Raw genomic sequence first — 21,018 nt, forward strand, 5'->3', positions numbered from 1 at the left:
TGTCCGATAATTTTAACGGATAAGAATAGGGTAGGATAAGATCCTATCTAGCCCCCCAACCAAATCCCTCAAATGTCACCGCACCATAACTATTATAATTGTCTGGGGATCGCAAAAACACCAGCGCTAAATTTTTTTTCTAAAGTATTAATACATATACACGAAAGTATTTATATCTATGCACAAAAGTATTTATACTTATGAGGTGAATAATTTTTACGTAAATAATTATCTCCCCCAACCAAATCTCCTAAACGTCCTCAAACCATAAATATATGTGGGGGGGCATACACATTTTTAAAAATATTAATATTACCATAACTATCTGGAGGACCGCAAAACTTGATACACACGGCGCTAGATGACGTCTGAAAGTATTAATATCAAGTATTGCAAATATTTATACATATGCACTGAAATGTTTATATGTATATATATTGTACAAAGTTAAATTACACATCAAGTATTAATATTTTATTTTTCAAGTATTAATATCTTATTTTTCAAGCATTTATATCTATGTACTGAAGTATTCATTCATATGAGGGTAACTATTTTTGTTAGATAAATGTTAATATTGAAACGATTGATAAAGGTTGATGCGGGGATATGAGATCCCCACTGCTTCATTAGAGGAAGATTGACACGGAGATCATTGGGTGACCAAAAAAGAGATAATCATAACAAGTTACGCATCAAAATTTTAATATCTTAACTTTCAAGTATACCTATGAAAGTTGATGCATGAACAAATGCAGGATTAAAAAAGAGATAACTATATAATTAGTGAAAACCATAATACAACATTTCTCTATTGTTGTTGCAAGGACATAGGGAGAACTAGAAAGGGGATTCATACAATTATTGCTTATGAGAGTGCAAATTTTATATAGGGAGTTATTGGGTTTTGGGAGTGACTAGAATTAAATCCATTAATTTTAGTGATATACCAAATGGTACAATTTCTATAAATTATTTTGATAACGATCTAGACTAGTTTACAGCCTTACAGGTTTATATCAATGTAACACATTTTAAAGAATATTTTAATGTGGACTCTGTGCTGCAACAAACTAGTTCCATAATTTATGATGCAGCAACTAGCTAACTAACGGTTGACACATGGGTTAAGAAGAATAAAGTATACAAAAGGGGGAAAGCAAAAAAAAAAAAAAAATTGACCAGGCTACATTCATCAGGTGCATGATTGCCCCAAAAAGAAGAAAAAACAACATAATTAGAGCCCGCTCCTAAATTTTAAGATTTCATTCATTGTCAAAATTTAACCTTCCAAAATTTTAGAACCAAATTTCGCTCTCTTTCTACTACTATGATCTAAAGCTAAATAGCACAGAATTGTGCACCATATGCTAAACCAACATTGAGCATATCTGGTTGCAGCTAAAAAATGAATCTTACTTTCCACCAAATATATCATCACTGAAAAGTACAAAAAATGAATGACTTAGGCACTTACCGCCCAACTTAGAACACCAAATGCTTATATTTCCAACGAGCATAAGGTGGCTGCAAAGCTTGCTGGCATGACAATATGAGAACCGCAGCTTAATGTCATTGCATTTTTACGCCAATTAACTGTTTTGAACAGTAAGTCATTTACTTGGCTATTGTGTTTTTATCAGAAGAGAGAATCTCATCCACATCTGAGTAGTACGGCCAAATCTTTCTACTCTTCTCATCCTTTTTGCTTTCCTGGATCAGAATATCAAGCATGTAAACCCATGTGAATTTACTACACCATTCCATATGATCTAATTAATTTGAAAACGTACACAAGAAAATAAAACATCATTTGATTACAATAGATTTGATGGGTAATATTGTTCAATACAATGCTTTCAGCACCATATGGTTTAAAACAGAGACGTCCTTCTCCATATGAGAACCCACTATTACATTTACACAATGACACTGCTTTTTTATTTTTTCCTTGCTTCTTCTGTTAGTTGCTCAATTGATTAGAGTGACAATAATTGAGCTTGCATGCAAAGTAGAGTATCAACTGTAGCCAATGGGACTAAATTAAGACTCCACAAAAAATTTTGAAAGTAACATACCTCATATTTCTGAACCAATGAGGCCCAAAGGGATTTACACTGGGCCGCACTACGATCCATTCCATGGCTCAACATATCAGAAGATATCTGTTCCCAAAGAACCATTCTCCCCTTCACAGTCTGAAATTTCTCATCTAATTCACCCCGTAATTTCACCAATCTTGATATTTCCTCGGGCTTCCACCGGTTCCTTTTTGTAGTTTTAGCAGGAGCCTTAGTTTCTGTGCTGATTTCTCCTTTGACAGCCTCCAACTGATCATCTTCAGTTTGAGTTGGAGGACTGGAGCGTTTTGCGCTATTGTCAAGTTTCACTTGATTCTCTATTTGTTCAGTAGGTGGATTCACGGCATCTGTTTCAACTTGGACCACAGATGGCTTTTTGAAGGAATTCCAGATATCTTTTAGTTTTGAGAATTTGCCTGATGGAGGCATTTGATCCTCTGAACTTGTTGCTGTGCCATTTGATTCTATTTGCTTGTCTACAAAGAATATAAAGTTTAAAATTTAACAGATACAATCTGGAAGAAATAATACACATTAAATATATTAATGATTCTCAAACAGTAATATGAAATGAGTACAAGTAGCACAAAAAGCTGCAATTTTACTCTCAGACATACCAAAAAGTTATTGTTATCTCAAGTCCCTAAACCATATTAAATCCCAATCACAGTGTAAGAAATTAACTTTTGATCCCTTCAGTTCCTTTTTCAAATTTTGTATCCTTTTCTCCCTTGCCAGGTTAAGGGCTCCCTGGTTTCACTACTATGCTTGGATAGTACAGTATCAGAAAGCTAGTTCTTGAAAACTTAATAACAGAGAATATAATAATATATCATACACAACATTAGGCAAAGACCAAACCTGCAGAGGCTGTGTCAAAGCTCTCCACACGCCCTTCATCCGACTCCCAGTCCTCATCTTCATCAAAATCACCTGACAACTTGTCACCAACCTCTTGTGCCAGAACAGCAGCAGGGTTCTCAGTAGCAATAGCAATAATGTCAGGTCTCTTTCCACTATACTTTCTTACCACCTTCCTTAGCATTTGAGAAACAATCATTTCCATGTGCCCCAATGGGCATCTAACGGGGCAGCTGGACAGAGCAGCCTTGGCAGCTTTGTACAGTGCACCTATAAGATTCCCATCATCAAGCCATAGGCATCGGGTCACGATTTTGAATTTGCCTTTTAGACGAGAATGTGTGGAGCCTGATATGTTCTTTGGGCGACAAATCTCCATGCTGAAGAAAAAGGGTTCAAGTCAAAGACTGTCATTATGCAATAATTTGAGCACTGGACAATTGATCTCAACTTTTCAAAAAGCTAATAGTTGCTACTTTGCAAAATACATCAAACATTTGCAAACGAGACCTTATCTCACCAATTTTGCAAATACGGCTGAGCCATTATTAGTGCAATTATAAAGGTACCTTATGTTAAAGTATTGACACTTTGACCCTAACTGCATTATGTTCCTTATGATGAGTCACTTGAGTCCCATGTTTACATCGACTAATGAAGAAAATTTGGTCAAGGGTTTATGTCAATAGGACAATTTATCTATGTTTGCATTGGCTAAACCCTACTTTAGTTGGTTGGCTGTTGCATGTAAATAACACTATATAATGCAGGGTGTAACAAGGAAATATGGTAGAAGTTCTGTATAATTTGCAGAATAGAAAGTCATAAAGCTTGATTGAATAGACTTTTAACTTGCTAACCAACAGAAGTTGACAGAGGTTGTACAAGAATGAAAATCTTTAGAAATAGAAGAACCATAATTTACCTAATGACAATAATGCCTTCGGATGCAACCCTCAGTCTCTCATCAATACAAAGGTCAGAAGCTGTGCCAAATGCCTTGTTACCATCACTGTACATCAACTATAATACAGCCAAACAGGTGTCAGGCAAGTTAATAAATTACAAGAACTAAAGAATAACAGAGGATTAAATTAAACAGATGCCTTCTTGAACTTTGAACCCAGGTATTCTACACCAACATATCAGTGCCCCTAAGTTACTTAGCACAAAGTGTCATTGCTTGAAACTTTAGGTCTTTTCCGTAATTTTAGCTAAATGAGAGAATAAAATAAGAAAGCAAAGACCACTTAACCTGCAAATCCTCTGTTCCAAGAGAAGCAAAACCACTTGACAGGACTCGTCTATTTCTGAGGTGCGAGACACCAAGCATTTCTCCATTTTTGATAACCTGCAACAAACAAAATATAATTTGTGAAAAGGGACATATCTTTACATGGGACATAGCGTTCTCCATCAGATCCACGGTCTGCAAATTAGAATCTAAATCAGAATTGTTAACATGTCCCTGGGATTCGAATCGGCCAACTCAGATCAGAATTTCAGATATTTTCAAGACCAAAACTTATTTGTACTTTAAAAAATAAAATAAAGAAATGATGTACTGAAATATGATGTTAAGACAAAAGATTACAATCAAATGAGCCACTAACATAACACAATAGCGTTTTTTTCTGCCAAACAGCCAGAGAGGAGAAAAACACCACTTACTAGGCTCATTGGCCGTGGATCTTGACCTAAATCATCCGAGTGAACTCAAGACTCAGTCAATTTTCCAAGTCATTATCTAATGTAAATAAAGAAAAGCATTTTGGCTAAAAGGACCCAATAATCTAATGTAAATAACGTGACACATCAAAAAAACCTTCCACTTATCACGAATCACCACTTTATACAATGCCCATGTGTTTTTCTTATTACTTTTTTTTCCTCTCAAGTCCAAGTTAAATTAACATCAATTCATGTAAATTTCGATAAGGTGTTTCTAGCTTATGTGAACTTTGACGTAATTTGGTTAAGTGTGACAATAAAGGTAGGGCGATTTCATAGCCTTTTGCATTAGCCAGCCTTTGTTTCAACAGTTATTTGCAGAAAACCAAATACTGTTAACAAGAATAACAAGGAATCATGGGTGCTGTTAGCAACAGAAAGAGATATATAGATAGATTAGATTAATTGGTTATTGAGCCAACTTACAGTAGTATGTCGAATACCAGTAGAGCGTCCAAGTAACTCGTGCTCCTTGAGGAATACAAGCTCACCATGAACAGGTAAGAAATGTTGGGGTTTAACAATTCTCAAAACTTCTTCCTAAAATTTGAAATAACAAGAAACATTAATAACTGATGGAACATTTAGTGTACCACATTGAAACTTGGTGGAAAACTAGAAATGTTTTTACAGGCATAGTAATTATATACTATGTAAAAAAATGCAAGTTCAGTAGTGTATTATTGAAGGGTAAAAAGCCAAATCCTATTGTTCCCACCTAATCAAAGAAACATCAATCAATTACGACTTACTAGCTCGTCACGGTAAGCATGTCCAGAAGTGTGAAGACCTGTATCTTTTCCCATCACAATTGTGGGGCCCAGCTCTGATATGCGGTTGAACATCTTCATTACCCTAGTCTCGTTCCCCGGGATAACCTACTTGAGAAATTTGGACATAGATAGAGTCAAGGTAACTGGAAACAGCACAATTATCCTAGTGATACTTCAATGTTTTGACTTTCCAAAACTCCAAACTATCATCTGTAATCCTGCATACCCTTACAAACATAAGAATTTCAAATATACTCCTATCAAAGGTGCAAGAATCATTCACACAACTTAATTCTTCAAGTCATTGACAAATACCCAAAATACCCCTACTACCCCAAGTTTCCCTCAACTGAATGATAGTTGAAAGAGAATTAGCTTGGAAATTTCAGATTTTTGGAAAAGAGGGTCTAGTTTAATTATCTCCTAATTTGATACGGGGATATACGCACCTTACTATGTTTTGCAGAAGCATTAATTTTGTGGTTTCTGTATGGATACAGATGAATTTTACCTTCATTTAAAAAATCATACCTTAGCAGAATATAGGATCACATCTTCCTTGGTAAGTCTGAGAGAATGGGCGCCTCCATATGAAGCAAGATTTAGAGCAGCTCTTGGTTCTGCCTAATAGCATAATCAAAATAAAATAAAATAAAGTAAAGTAAATTAATTATGGTCAGATCAATATTTAAGTTTTGTACACAAATAGTTGGCACTCCCAATGATCAACATACAGAAAGGTTAAAATAAATTATCAAGTCTCTTACCTGCGAGCCTGTGGTGACGATTAACAAATCTTTTGGAGCATAGGCATCAATTTCTTCTATTTTGACCTAATCAATTATTCACTCAATCAGTCAGTTACATTGGAACATTCTACTGTTAATTATATTACCAATTATTATATGCCACATACCAACGTTGATGGATCCATAGGTGCCTTGCCATCTCTAAAAGCAGCATCTAGATATGTTCTAAGAGACATCCCAACGAACACCTGTATTTGGGCTTGTTGGGTCAAATTTTAATTAAAAGAAAATAGGAAAGCCAGACCTCATTAGCCTGGTACTGTTCATTGATACCATCCAATACTAACTCTATGCACTGTAGGTATCTGGACTGTAATACTTTGTTATATAAATCCATACAATCATTAAAAATTCATAGTACCATGAAGGTGCCTACAAAAAGAATAGTAAATTGTTTGAAACGATATAGCTTATTACTTCTAGCACTTCAGTCCTCCTTTTCTTCAAAAGGTTCACTAAGTACCTCCTCTTCATTAATGTACAGCGATGTTAGATATGAATGTCAAGTTTTGCACATGTGTGGACTAAAAAGCTGGAAGGTGCATAACATTTATATTAAGGCACCACTTGTGATTTTGCAGGGTACACATGAAAATAAACTAGAGTGCTTCGAGCAGCAAACCATTTTCCGGCCCGTGAGGTCAGCAGCAGCTTTGAGGCTTCCAATTCTATGTAGATTAGAAGCAAATTGCGTAGCTACCACTCTTCCTTTTGCGGCAGAGATGTGCCTGTGTAACGCATCTCTTACCACAGTTTCACTGACAGAGCGTCCAGGAGATAGTATATTTGTTGAGTCACTCATCATCTTAAAATAATCACAAACAAGTAAAAGAAAGGTTTGTTGTTAGTGACTTGTACAAATAAAAACAGTCAGGAAAAGATTTACAATATCCTGGGTGAGTTGTAAAGAGTTCAGAGGATTCAATTCCAAGATCAATTACAGAATACTGTAACAACTAGATTGGAAACTTACAAGAGTGACCCCTTCTTTTGATAGCTGTTCCAGTGTTTCACGGTCAAATACATTGCCATCCAGTGGTGATTCATCAATCTACAGTTTTAGAGTTGGCCCCAATCAGACAATTTCAGCAAAAATTAAAATGTAGATTAAAAGTAATGGGAAAGACAGAAAATGTCTTGGCTTTCTGTAATCGACAGACAGTATTTAGGAACAAGAATCACGAGATGGTGCAATAAAAGCTCAAATTTACATAATTAGTATAAATATCCACTTTAACTCGTTTTTACAGTTTACATACTTTTGTATTGCCCCTTCTTACTTCAAATACAAATTCCTCTATCCATTGCTACAAATTATATATATGTTTATCTAGTGATCCAATACCCACCAGGTGAGTACAGTACTGATGCTTTTACTAAAATAGATAAATTGTTTTGTTATTTTATTCAACTTATTGTCTTTTGGCCTGAAGTTAATATGTAAAGCTCAATTAAGATGCTGCTTATATAAAGTCAAGTGGTAAAAAAAAAGAATAACAAGTTATTTCATCATTTTTAACCGCTCAATTTTGTACTAAATGAATTAGAAAATTTGTAATTTTGCATGTAAATGCATCACTCGTGAAGTAGATCAGTTTCAACAGTTTGAATTTGTCGTTTGAAGCCAATCCGATAGGTTTTCGAATTAAGCTCACCGGGGGCTTGTTGAGCTTAAGAACATACTAGCTCCCCTCCCCACAACACACGCACATCGCAACAAAATGAGCATTGAACCAACTCACCTTCCAATCACCAGTGTGAAGGATGGTTCCATCACTACAACGAAGCACAAGGCCACAGCAATCTGGAATCGAGTGGGTCACACGAATGGGTTCCACCTCAAAAGGCCCAGCAAGGAATCTCTCTCTCACGTTGAAAACCTTAAGCCTTGAATAAACATTGATCCCAAACTCCTTTAGGCGCTTCTTGATCAGCTGTTAGAGGAAAATAAATTATGTCATAAATTATATAAAAGAAACCTAATACTCAAAGCAAGGAAGAGCTCAAATTTAAACCCCATTTTTTCACAATTTTCTTCGCTTTTTATGTGCTTAAACTTTTAACAAAGACTCATTGAAGCTCATAACAGCAAGCTAATACTGTTGGAACAGTACTGGAATACTGGCTCAGTAACATGCCAGTCAGATTGAATATTATATTAACACTGGTTAGTATGGTAATCCTTCACACTGAAAAAGAGCTAAATTTTCTCCTAAAGAAAAAGAGACCCAGAATGCAATTTAACAGATACCTCCATTGTGAATGACGAAGCATATATTGGAGTATTTGGATCCAATGCAGGAATAACCTGCATGTTGACAACAAAAGAAAAATGAATTCTTTGAAGAGTAAGGTGCTTTGAGCAGCGTAGTATCATACAAATGTAGAAAGAGAGTAGTCAATTTTCTGAAAGAGTTAAAGAGAGTTGCCATTTTGCACAAGTATTTTCAATATAACAACAAGAGAACATTGTACCCAAGGCAAGGCGCCGATGTGGTCCTCATGACCATGAGTTATGATAACTGCTTCAATTTTGTGGCTCCACCTTTTAATGAATGTGGTGTCTGGGATAATCTTTTGAACACCAAAATCATCAACACTATCAGAGACACCAACAATAAAGAAACAATTAGCTGGTGCATATTTTGACAATTATATGAATGTAAAATTACAGGGGTTGAAATTGAAAGCAATGATTAGTACACAGATAACATTATCAGACCTCGCTAAAAGTGTATGACCACAAGATAGCTACTATATTATTTATTTTGACAGCTTACTCAGGAAACATAACGCCCGCATCAATCAAGATATACCGGTCGTAATTTCCAACGAGCATACAATTCATGCCGATCTCACCGAGGCCTCCAATTGGGAGAACACGGAGCGGCGGCCCATTCACCCCCTCATAAAACTGCTCCAATTTGCGCTGAACCGAATCCTCCATGCTCCTTTTAGGACCTTCTCTTTTTCGTGGTCCTCTGCGTGGTGCTCTCGTGCTAGATCGTCTATCAGCTGCTGATAAATTATTAAAATTGCATTTACTGAAACAATACATGACAACTTTACGCCAGGTGATTTAGATTTCTGATTAGTCTTGGTTTCACTGCCTCCCGAGCCATATCCATTTGTCATGCACAATTTCATTTTCCTTTATTTTGGTCGGCAATGTGGTTTAAATGGGTTTACTTAAGAACTTGAGATTGGCCGAGGACCAAATATACAGCTGATTCTATTACATGGTAGAATCAAGAGAGAAGTAGGAAGCATGATGTTCCTCGATGCCATGATAGAGACAGAGGAGCAGTAAGGTGGTGTTGTGTTGAGGCCTAAACCATGGAATGAGGGGTTTAGGCCTCAGTTATTCCACCAAATGCGGATTAATTATGCCGGCCTAACTAGACGTTACTGTAAAATTGGGCCTCTACATTAAACCGTCTCTCGGGTGGCTTAAGAGTTAGTCCCCTACGGTCCCACTGTCAGCTATCTCTCTCTCTCTTCTTAAGTCGATACTATTTCTTAATAGCTATACCATGACATAACCTTACCAACTTAGACCTCCAAAACTTTAGGCCTCAACCAAAACCAAACACCACCTGAAAGAATAAATTCACAAGTGTGCCATGCAGACATTCCGATCGTTGATACCTTTTGAGGTAGAAGGAGACTCTATGGAAGCAAATACGAGCGACCTAAGCAGCTTAGGCCGTGGCGAGATCGTGCAGGGGCATAGAGAAGGAAAAGTGAAGAGACACGACATTCTCCCTCTCTGTCTCTGTCAATGGAGAGAGAAGGAATGCTAAGCAGTGTGCGCCTAGTTAAGTAGCGAATTGTTTAAGTGTACTCCTTGAAGAGTTGAAAAGGATAGAGGCGCCTCAGCACGCGTCGTTGGTGATAGTGAGGCCCGAGGGTTCGCCGCCACTACGACTTCCGAAAGTTGCGTTGAGACTTGAGAGTGCGGTGGGTTTATTCGCCAAAGAAGGGGGGGAGAGAGCAGGGTTTATCCGGTGAGGGGGAGATATTTTTTGGGTATATTATCTTGGAGATTTCATTTAGATATTTTTTTACTTTATTTTATTTTAAAAGATACGATTTTTTTTTCTTATGTAATCCCTCTAAAATTTCGATTTAGATATTTACCGTTAGAAGGTGGGCTTTCAAAACTAATGGACACAGTAAAATGGCGTACAACTCTTTCATACATGTTGATGTCGTCCAAAAGAAACACGTGTCGACCAATTGGCTGGAGTGCAAACGGATCGGATATCCGATATCCCGTACATACAGATGCACGTATAGTTTTAAATTTTAATTATTTATATCGAATAGTAGATATATTATATAGTTTAATATGTATTATGAAATAATTTATATTATTCATCATTATAAAAAACAGATAAATTTATCTATAGATTTAATATATAATTTGTATTTGTATCAGTTTGATATTTAATTTTTTTTCGAAAAATAAAAATAAATATATATAGTTTTACCACTTTCCGATCCGTTTGCACCTCTACCAATAATTGGTCTTATTTTCTCTAACTTCTACTCTGATTTTAATTTCAAATACTAATTTTCTACTACGTTCTAAACAAATAAAACAAGCAAATGTAATTTCAGTTTGAATTAAGTTCGTAGTACATATCAAATGTAAGTCTTTAGTGTTTTGTAGGTAATGATAAGATTTAAGTTAAATTTGATACTTTGGATATAATGTTTATAGGTTAGAAATTTAACAGAATGATCATTTTCTTTAAGCGATATCATTCCGAATTTTTTATTCGTGAAGTGGTCATTTACGTAGCTTTGCCCGCGGATTCGATTTCGGGTTCAACATTTTACATCAATTTATTTATTGCTTTTAGGTTATGCTCCACAACCCTAGTACGGAGAGGAAGAGAAAAGAAGATAAAAGGAAGGAGCATCGCGCGGGTTTCCCTCACTATAGTGAAACCTTTTTTTTTTTAAATCTTGGTAGTGGCTACCAAATATAATTTTCATTATATAAAATTATATCCATCATCCATCGTTTCACATCTATAACATCATCAACATCAAATAACTTCAACAATCTAAAACTCATAACATCAACACCGAATAACACAACATCAACATGTAACAACAACATCTAACAATGCAAAAATGTAAAATAACATAGAAACGACCAGAGAAAGTAACGGCATGAGATGACAAATGAGAGAGAAGCGGGGGTTCATTGTTTGAGTCCGACATCTATGGGACTCAAAGTTTGAGTCCGATGTGTTCCGAGTTCATCCAATTTGTTTTGAAGTCTGTATGGAATAGATCGATACGAATATTAAAATAGATATGCACGAATCTTAAAAGCGGATCCAATGGACTAGAGACCCAGCAGACTCACATTGTTGAATGGGTGTCGTCCCAAATTGTTTCTGTAACATAAAAACAGCGGTTAATTAGAGGGTAGAAAAATAGCGGTGCCAATTAATAAAAAAAATAGAAACGAAAAATGAAGGAGTTTTGGAACTCTGTATAGCGTGTTCCCTGGCGTTCCCCTTGCTACAATACCTGTGTTCCTTCCTTTCCCTATCCGATTACCTTCTTTTGAAGCATGTAAACAGCATGGACAGACCGTGGTTGTGTGGATTTCCCCTTCCTTCCCTTCAATGAAGGAGTTCTTCCCCTCTTTAAAATACAACCTTAGTGAAAACAACAAGCTTTCATTGGAGTCCTCTCGATAGCGAGAAATAGAAACAGATTTTGCATCGCGCAAACCAAATGGAAAGGAAGATTAAGCGGTAAGAGCATCATGATAATTTCTAATTCAATTTTAGAGATATGAACAAATTATTTTGAAAAAAAAATAAGAAATCAATTTTTAAAATTATGCTCGACAAAAAAATTAATGTCAGAATTGTCCTTTCTCTCTCTTCCTACCGTTTTTAATTTCTAATGAGTTTATGGAATGAAGATGCTCTAAGACTGTCTCACCTCGTAAAATTTAGAGCGAATGAAGCAGTGGGGACACATTCTGCGCAAATGATAGAAATTCATAGAGAATTTGTGAGCAAAGTCTGTGCGTGCTATGCTCAGTAATAGATTTTGGTGAGCATAATTTCAAAATCTTTGATACTGACTTTAAATTCAAATTGATGAAATTGATCTACTTCACGAGTGATGTCTGTACATACAAAAATTTTAAATTTCTTAATATGAAGTCAGACGGTTAAAAATAATGAAAAATAATTGTATTAAAATAACTTATAAAAGTTAATTTTTTTTGTTGCTCGACTTCATGCTAATAAATTCAAAATTTTCAAAATTTTATATGTACACGCATTACTTGTAAAGTAAATCGATTTTAACAATTTCAGTTTGTCATTTGAAATTAGTTCAATAAATTTTAAAGTAATATTTACCAAACCATCTTAATAAACATATCTCTTTTTTCTTTTTCTTTTTCTTTTTTTTGTTTGTAAGATTTCACGCCCGTAGGCTTTTCATTATCACAGAAAAAATCGATTTCCATTAATGAACATATAGAGTACACGCTATCTTTGAATTTGTTGTCGCGAGTGAAAGATCTTTTTGCTTAGCGCAAAAAATACATTGACGTGTGCTTGGACGAAATAGACAGCTAATTCGTATTATCGTTCCTTCTCGTTTCTGCCATCAGAATATTCCTTTTTATCGTTTCTTTGTAGAAATTAAAATTCCTACTCAATGACATTCTCGGTAAAAGTCAAATAAGTCCAGGATGGTTGTGAATTTTTACAAATATCCCGGCCAATAACAATAACAAAATTAAAATTTAATTCTTTCTATTCCACTTCGTTCGTTGTTTTCCTATACTATTGAATTCTCTTTGTTTTCATTCGTCTACGGATTTCCAACGACAGTTTCAGCCTTTCAGGACAATGGGCTTCCACGAGTCTTAACATCACTCAAATAATTATGTACAAATTCTGCTGCACGCTTGATCACGTTAAGTGATTCACGTAAGATTAGGGCAGTGCAGAATTGCTCAAATTCTTAAGTCGCTTATAACTCGCTCGTTAACTGTTCGCTTTAACTAGCTCTCATTTACTTAACTGATTCGTTTAATAAATAAGTTGAATTTGAGCATACCCAACTTGCTCATTAACAACTCAAGTTATACAAAATTCATAACAATAAATCGCATGCCCTTCTAAATAACTCCCAAGATGTTATTTGGATTTTTTATTTTGTTATTTATCTTGTTAATTATGTTTGAATTATTTGTGTTTAGACAAACTCTTACTAAATTATTTGAATTGTTTTTCTTTAGATAAACTCTTACTAGTATGTAACTATAACTAAGAAAATTGATTGGTCAAACGAGTTGTGAACCAACTCGAGTTGGCTTTACAGCTCATTATTGACATTCCAACTCGAGTTGACTCGCTCATTTATTAAATGAGCTGAGCATGACTGCACGAGTTGGAGGTAACTCGCTCAAACTCAGCTCATTTACAGTCTCACGTAAGATATAAACAATAGAAAAATTAGAATAATCAACGACTCAATGCTGAAATACTCAACGTTAGATGAATGAATCGGACATATGCTATACAAAACTATTTCTCTAGTGCCAACTAATAATTTCATTGATATAAAAACAAACTTACAACGAGTCAAATAATTTTAATTATAAATTTATCTTTTTATTTTCACAAAATCCTTCAAACTACTCTAAATAATTATAATTTTCTAATCTCACTCATATATACTCATAATTACACTATTATCTTAATTCCTATCGCTCACTATGACCGGATCCACCCTCTCAACTATCATTGCACTCCGACATTTGAATCTATTCACCCGCGCTTTGATCGAAATAACGTAAAGACTTAACGCTTCGAGCTATGATGATATCGCACTGTCGGCTCTGATCGGCTCTTCTTGACTCCGGTCCCTCCTCTCCTCTTGAGATTGAGGCGAGAAAGAGAGGAAGAACTTCTTAAGAAGAGAAATCTAGAAAGGTAGATTTTGTTCCCATTGCAATCCCACAGAATCTCGTACATGTCATCATAACAATAATTGACTCAACAGGGGTTAATTTACCAATCAGGTATTTAGGTCTGCTGCTCACAGTTAAAAAACCGAGAAAGGTAGATTTTCAACCAATGTTGGAGGTGGTACAGCAAAGAATTGAAGGATGGACCTCAAAATTCATATCTTATGGAGGTAGAATCACTCTAGTAAAGACAATTCTGTCAGCAATGCCGCTACATTATATGCAGGCCTTTAAAATACCGGTGGGGGTAATGAAGCACATCGACAGAATGAAAAGAAGCTTTCTCTGGAAGGGCACGGAGATTTGCAAGGGTATTAATTGCTTGGTCAATTGGGACAGGGTCTGTGCCCTAAAAGAAAATGGAGGACTGGGCATAATTAACCTGGCATGTCAAAATGATGCCTTATTAGCAAAATGGATATGGCAACTCGAAGGAGGACAGCAGGGGCTTTGGGCCAAAACAATGCGATCACTGCATGGCATAACAGCACCTGCACATCTAAGACAGAGAAGCGCCGAAGGATCATTTATGCTCAAAAATCTAATCCCAATTATACCCTTCTCTTCAGTATCGACTGAGATGGCAGGGGGAGCAGGAGAAGCTAAGACCTGGAAATGGACGACATCAGGTTCCTTCTCATGTGCATCGGCATACCATATGATGCACAACTCCGGTATAATCTCACTGATATACAGGAGACTGTGGAAAATTAAGGTACCGATGAAAGTGAGAATTTTTGTATGGCTAATGTTGGATAACAAGATATTAACACAGCAGGTTCTAACAACAAGGGGATGCACGGTACAGAGGGGCTGCCATTTGTGCTCAGAAGATACGAGGGAGATAAGGAACCACATCATGCGGGGATGCACGTATGCAACCAGATTCTGGGTAGGCATGCAGGCACAGCAGAATATACAACCAGCAGGGGGCCTCTAATACCCTAGAACTATGGATAAAAATAAGAGTACCAATGACATGCACGCAGAGAGGAAGGTGGGACGTAATATGGGCGTCAGGGGCATGGGCACTTTGGAGAGAGAGGAATCGAAGATGCTTCTCTAACAAAGAAAAAATGGTGGATCATCTCATCAATGACACATCACTAGAGACAGACAAGTGGTTATGCAATAGCTAGCGATATTAAAGAGGAGTTAGGAATTAGGAATGACATAAAGTTACTCCGTTAGATGTGAATAGTGTGGGATAACTTTTCGCCACAAAAACAATCTTTGTAATTATTTTTCTTATTCAATATATTTGTTGTCGGCTTTGCCGTCAACCATCAAAAAAAAAAAAAGAGAAACCTAAAAGAAGTGAGAGAAATAAACTAAAGGTAGAGATGTGTTGGAGGAGAAGAAGATGTAACTTTTCTCATGCGATTTTATGTGATATGTTCGAAAGTGTATGGATTTATGGGCTTTCAAAAAAAAAATTCCCTCTTAGCTCGGATCCTCTGGAAGTAACTCAAATTTTGAGTTTTAGATCCAGACTGTCAAAATTCGAACCGTATTCAGTCTGAAATAGAATGTATCCGAACACTATAATATTCGTGCTAAAATAGATCAGATGGTCTGGATCTACTCAAAATCTGAGCTGACTCATGATAGCCTACCCACTGATATGCTTCCCACAGTCCCACTACACGTCTGACAACGCATAATGCTTCGAACAAATTGTTAGCCACTTTTGAACTAAATCTGCATCCGTCCGAGTAAATTAAGCTCTATCACAAATTTTAACGCAAACGGCTGCTAAAATCAAAATTTTGATGGCTTCATCTTTCATGCTGTGTATGCTCTCTGTAATTCAAAATAGTTACGAAAATTATTTTGGCTTGACCGGAGTAGTAGTCCGATGTCTCTTTAAAACTGCCGATTCATTTTATAATTCATGCGCGTTACTTCAACATTCGTGCACACTACAGATTAAGAGGAAGTTCTTGATGACTCAAAATTTAAATCATACATAAAAATTTATGGAAGCGTCTAATTGTCCACAGACATTTGTCCACCATTTGTCCACAGAAAAACTGACATTTGACCTGCCCGAATCCTGTAAATTTAACAATTTAATGCTATAACTTGTAAACAAAATCTTATAAAAAACCTAATATAAATATTCAACCATCCAGAAACTTTGATTAAAGATTTGTAACTTGGCCAACTAATTGTACTTCGTGTGGGACCACTTGGCCAACTAACTGTACTTTCTTGTACTTTCTTACTAACGACTAATGGTAGTTATTTTCTGTTAATGGTAGTTATTTGCAGTTAATGCTAATTTTACTAAAAACTTCTAGAACATTCCACAAACTTCTAGAAGATTCCAAACTAGGACAACATCTATAACTGACATTTTTTTTCAAAATAAACCTCAAAAATATTCAAAAATAATTTTTTCCTGCAAAATTATAATTTTTTAATTTTTTTAAAAATTTCATAATTTTTTACCTCAAATGTACGCTCTAAATTTCAATACTTCAAAATTGGAACTTGTAAACAGTAAAATAAACATGTAACTGTAAATATCAATACTGTAAAATTAAGAGATGTAAACAGTTAAATAGACATATGTTCACTGTAAATTTCGATAATACAAAATTAAAAGCCGTAAACAGAAGAATAAAAATGTCACTACAAATTTCAATACTTCAAAATTAGAATATGAAACCAATAAAACACACGTAAAACATAGCAATATTAAAAAAAAGTATCAGTAAAAATATATCATAAGCAAATTCTTAAACAACACTAAACCATTCACAAACACTGTTCACCAAAACATAAACCAACAACATAATCCAACAAAAAAATTCCACCAACTTTTTCACCAAAAACTAACAACAACTTTTTCACTTCATCACCAAACACATATTCACAAGAAACAACAACTTTTTCACCAAAAACTAACAACATAATCCAATTTGTTCAAAACTATACAACCAGTTTAACAAACTTTCACTTCATCACCCTTTGTTTCGTATTGTTCGGATGAGTCAGTAGCCTCATAACTAGAACAATACGTTCCTTGCTAATATCATCCTACAAAAAAAAAAACAAAACATGTTATAAATTGAACTTGTTATCCAGCTGACATAATTTAATATAAAAACAAAACGAATAACATCATAAAATTACAAATTATAATAAATTACCTGGCTGAAGTTCATAGGAGTCTCTGTTATGATGTTGTACAAATAACGGAGAAGAAACACAGCACAATCCATTGAACCTAAAATTTGTTTAGGGCAATCTTCTTCTTTGATAGCAACATCCTTCCATTGTGGATTTGCTGAAATAAAATTTGATATGAAACAACTGTTAATCACCTATTGCATAAATACTGTAAACTAACAGTTACATCTTACAAAAATATAAAACAATTAATGCATTCCAAAGTACTTATTTAAAAAAATAAAAACTCACAAGTCCTCCAGCAAAGAAATTCCTTCAGCCATTTTATAGTGTGCCAGAAGTATTCAAAGTATGTATTAACATCACCAACTGACGAGTAGTAGTGCAACTTCACCAAAGGAACATCCACCACAAAAAGCATCCAATGGTTTTCTTTACATATGGGAATAAACAGCCATTTAATAGTGTCAAATTGTGGCCCAAACAACTGAGGAAGGGCCTGACACGCTTCCTTTTCATCGTACTGATGCATCCCAATCTGGATTAAACAAAAAAAAAAAAAGCAATTTGAAATTTACTTAAGTTTTAATGTAGATTACATTCAATTAAATAATATACAACATTACATAATAACTTACAGTTAAATATGGCGAAATGAAAAACCATGGATGCTTCACTGGAGTTTCAAACTGAATCAAATTCAGTACCATCTCAACAAACTGAAAAAATCAATGATATGTCAAATAAACAAAAATAACTTATATATCATGTAAAATTAGCTGATGTATACTATCAATTTAACTAATTCATACAATAAATGCAAAATAAAGCCTCTAACAAACTTTATGTATTATGTACAATTAACTAATCTATCATGTAATTTACATTTATACTATAAACTAACTGGTGTATGTAGTTAACTTAAATTTGAAACATGTGAACTAAATAATGAATACTATAAAATTAACAATTAATCATGTAATACTATAAAACATACCTCACTGCTTACTGGGGACTTGGGATTCATTAAATCTTTCAAAGCTCCCACACTGCACCATATGTCAGCTCGAGTGTGTTTGAAAACCACTTCGTCATTTATCTTCTTTTTTAACTTCACCTGGATCCACCAATCATCAACTATACAAGCTGCATCCTTGGACAACTTCTCGCGATGCAGATATCCATAAAGTTTGACAGCACGAGGCTTCTCTATCAAAAGATCGCCATCATCGAAAAACAAACTATTTTTAAATGACCATTCAGAAACATCAGCATCAAAAATAACAGGTTTAGGAGGACTGTAATTTTCGATGATCTGAGGCATTAAAGTTTCCCACTCTACCCAGGTCAAACCCGCATTCAACTTTGTCTCATAAGAAGAATCCACGATAACATCCACATACTCAGCCCTTAGTTCGGCTTCAGTTTTCTTTGTAATATTTGCCGGGTTTTGCACAGACTTCTTCTTGTCATCAGTCTCCTTCTTAACAGCTGGTTTTCTACGTCGTCTTACAACCTTTCTTACTGCAATTGGACTTCTACGCTTCAGCGGTACTTTATTTTTCTCTACTAACCCATCAGTACTTCCTGATCCACCATTCGGCGAGGCTTCGTTTTGCTCATCATCCTCTGCAGTACTTGATGATCCATCCAAATTCTTATTGAGCTCCTCTTTCTCCTTGTTCTGCAACACCTCTAAGTTATATTCCAACATTGCTTCATCAAAAAGAGCTTTATAATAATCAAATGCAAATGTAATTACCGCATCCCGCTCTTGAGAATTAAGATTCTTATTCAAACTTTCTATGAGATCATCCAGATGAGGCCCTCCCGCATTAATTTGAGATAGATTTATACCTCTCTGAATTTAATAATGTAAAATTACCATAAGAATACTGCATACTAAAGAAGTTAATCTAAAATAACTGGATTAATAAAGCAAAAATATACTATATTAATACTGTAGAAAAACAATTATACAGACCTCATCTCCCCCTTCACCAGGAATATCAGCTCCAACTTCAGTTTGTTCGACAGTTGCATTGTCCTGTTCAATTTGAGAGCCAAAACCAACTTGGTCATCAAATTGAGAGCCAAATTCCTTCTGAAAACGATCCATCTCTTCCATTCTTTCCTGTTTTTTCAGCAAAAATAAATAAAAATAAATAAATACTTTAAAATGACAAAGTTAATACTGTAAAACAAAAAAAATATTGTAATTATAACTTAATAGTAAAAAAAAATGCAAACCTGCAGAATTTTACTTCTCCTTGTGTATATTGAATACGGAGGTTGCTTGTCAACTAAATTCTCTCTCTTTGACTGAACAACTTTATCTGGTACTTCGCTTGCAATAGTAGCCATCCTCTCCACATCAGATACAGTATCATCACTATCAGAATCTTTAACAGTCCCATACTTCATTGGTGCCTCAACTACCTTCTCAGATTGGTTATCAACAACACCTCTTCCTTCTTCCTTTTTTTTCCCACCGTCATTATCTTCCTCTGATTGTACAACTCTTTCTTCCTCCTCATCTTCCCTCTCACTTAATGTACAACCATCCACTTCCTCTTGAGTGCTCTGTGACTGTGTAAGTCCCATATTCAGGCTAAAAGAAGGGATTATATCTTTATGTTCCTGTTTATCGAATTTTCGCTTTGTTCGCTTCTCTGAACTTGACTTAACATTATGTGATGAACCAGACGTCAATGCCAACATCCTCTTCTTAGCTGCATAATAAATATTCATTTTAAATATCAGTTTAAATTCATTATGAAAACTGTACATTAGCAAATTGAATACAGTAAATTAATTAAGTATCAATCCTGTGAACTAACTAATAGATCTTACAAAATAATTAAGAAGTTCATGTATATAGATAATTCATATATAATTATGACAGTCAAAACTGTAAAATTTGGATGTGCTGAGTTAAAATAAACTAATGTATCATATAAAAAAAACTAATATACCATTCATCAAAGTTAACAGACTTATATTATACATGTACTATCAACCTTGTGAAATAACTGAACAATCCTGTGAAATACTAAAATACCCATGAAAGTTAACAGACTTCATGGATCCAAAGAAACTTACATGATTCTACAGAAGCCGCTTTCTCTGCAATCAACTTATTCGCATAGTACTCTCTCTCCAATAAATCACTATCATCTATTATCTTCTGCATTACATCAGGTTCAATCTCGTCAAGTTCGGGAAAACTAGAACCCACATACACTTCCTTCGCACTTACATCTCCGATTCTCTCTTTCAAGAAAGGGCATGGTACAACACCAAATTTCATCAAAATAGGAGTGTATTTAACCAACATCTCAAATTTTGAGGTGTTATAAAGAGTCTGCAACTTGTTCGAATCAACAACAAACTCCAAGTAATTTGCAGCGATAAAACCTTTCTCCCTCAAAGGTTTCTCGTACTTGCTATAATCAATATCATTTTCACACACATTTGCTTTAACCAAAGAATACAACTGCCTCTCAAAATATGGTCTCTTCACCTTACTAGACAACCCCAAATACCAGTCCAAGTAACGAGGAATCCGTCCAGTGCAAGTTCTCATTCTTTCAAATGAAGTC

The 21,018-nt window shown here is 35.1% G+C and overlaps 2 protein-coding genes across 3 annotated transcripts; both read right to left on the bottom strand.

Annotated features, from left to right (window-relative positions):
- Window positions 1–1,239: 1,239 nt before the first annotated feature.
- Window positions 1,240–10,297, bottom strand: EMB2746 (RNA-metabolising metallo-beta-lactamase family protein). 2 transcript variants are annotated; one of them, XM_078326025.1, is made up of 17 exons: window positions 9,904–10,297; window positions 9,036–9,270; window positions 8,731–8,854; window positions 8,507–8,563; window positions 7,998–8,189; window positions 7,229–7,306; window positions 6,878–7,060; window positions 6,363–6,443; window positions 6,214–6,279; window positions 5,978–6,070; window positions 5,426–5,551; window positions 5,100–5,213; window positions 4,198–4,293; window positions 3,868–3,965; window positions 2,943–3,322; window positions 2,079–2,557; window positions 1,240–1,713 (listed from the first exon to the last, which is right to left on the bottom strand). In XM_078326025.1, exons 1-17 carry the CDS (start codon window positions 10,013–10,015, stop codon window positions 1,618–1,620), a joined length of 2,610 nt encoding a protein of 869 aa, XP_078182151.1. In that variant the 5' UTR covers window positions 10,016–10,297; the 3' UTR covers window positions 1,240–1,617. The 2 variants fall into 2 exon arrangements, with proteins under 2 accessions (XP_078182151.1, XP_078182150.1); XM_078326024.1 differs by having other exon boundaries at window positions 9,036–9,273; window positions 9,904–10,271.
- Window positions 10,298–17,239: 6,942 nt separating this feature from the next.
- LOC144575454 (uncharacterized) lies at window positions 17,240–17,948 on the bottom strand. Its single transcript, XM_078325603.1, has 3 exons — window positions 17,708–17,948; window positions 17,437–17,573; window positions 17,240–17,323 (listed from the first exon to the last, which is right to left on the bottom strand). The coding sequence occupies exons 1-3, from the start codon at window positions 17,946–17,948 to the stop codon at window positions 17,240–17,242; spliced, it is 462 nt and encodes a 153-aa protein (XP_078181729.1).
- Between the last annotated feature and the right edge of the window lie 3,070 nt (window positions 17,949–21,018).

Source organism: Carex rostrata, chromosome 24 (assembly GCF_964058835.1).
Source record: "Carex rostrata chromosome 24, lpCarRost1.2, whole genome shotgun sequence".
NCBI lineage: Eukaryota > Viridiplantae > Streptophyta > Magnoliopsida > Poales > Cyperaceae > Carex > Carex rostrata.

Excerpts from the sequence above, each read along its gene's own strand:
- EMB2746 (XM_078326024.1), bottom strand. The coding sequence starts at position 10,015 with ATGTCGTGTCTCTTCACTTTTCCTTCTCTATGCCCCTGCACGATCTCG. Across the intron at positions 7,061-7,228 it reads CAAAAGAAGGGGTCACTCTT|ATGATGAGTGACTCAACAAA; the intron begins GTAAGTTTCCAA and ends GATTATTTTAAG. Across the intron at positions 2,558-2,942 it reads CTTTGACACAGCCTCTGCAG|ACAAGCAAATAGAATCAAAT; the intron begins GTTTGGTCTTTG and ends TATTCTTTGTAG.
- LOC144575454 (XM_078325603.1), bottom strand. The coding sequence starts at position 17,948 with ATGCATCAGTACGATGAAAAGGAAGCGTGTCAGGCCCTTCCTCAGTTG. Across the intron at positions 17,574-17,707 it reads ATTTCTTTGCTGGAGGACTT|CAAATCCACAATGGAAGGAT; the intron begins GTGAGTTTTTAT and ends ATTTTATTTCAG. Across the intron at positions 17,324-17,436 it reads CTCCTATGAACTTCAGCCAG|GATGATATTAGCAAGGAACG; the intron begins GTAATTTATTAT and ends TTTTTTTTGTAG.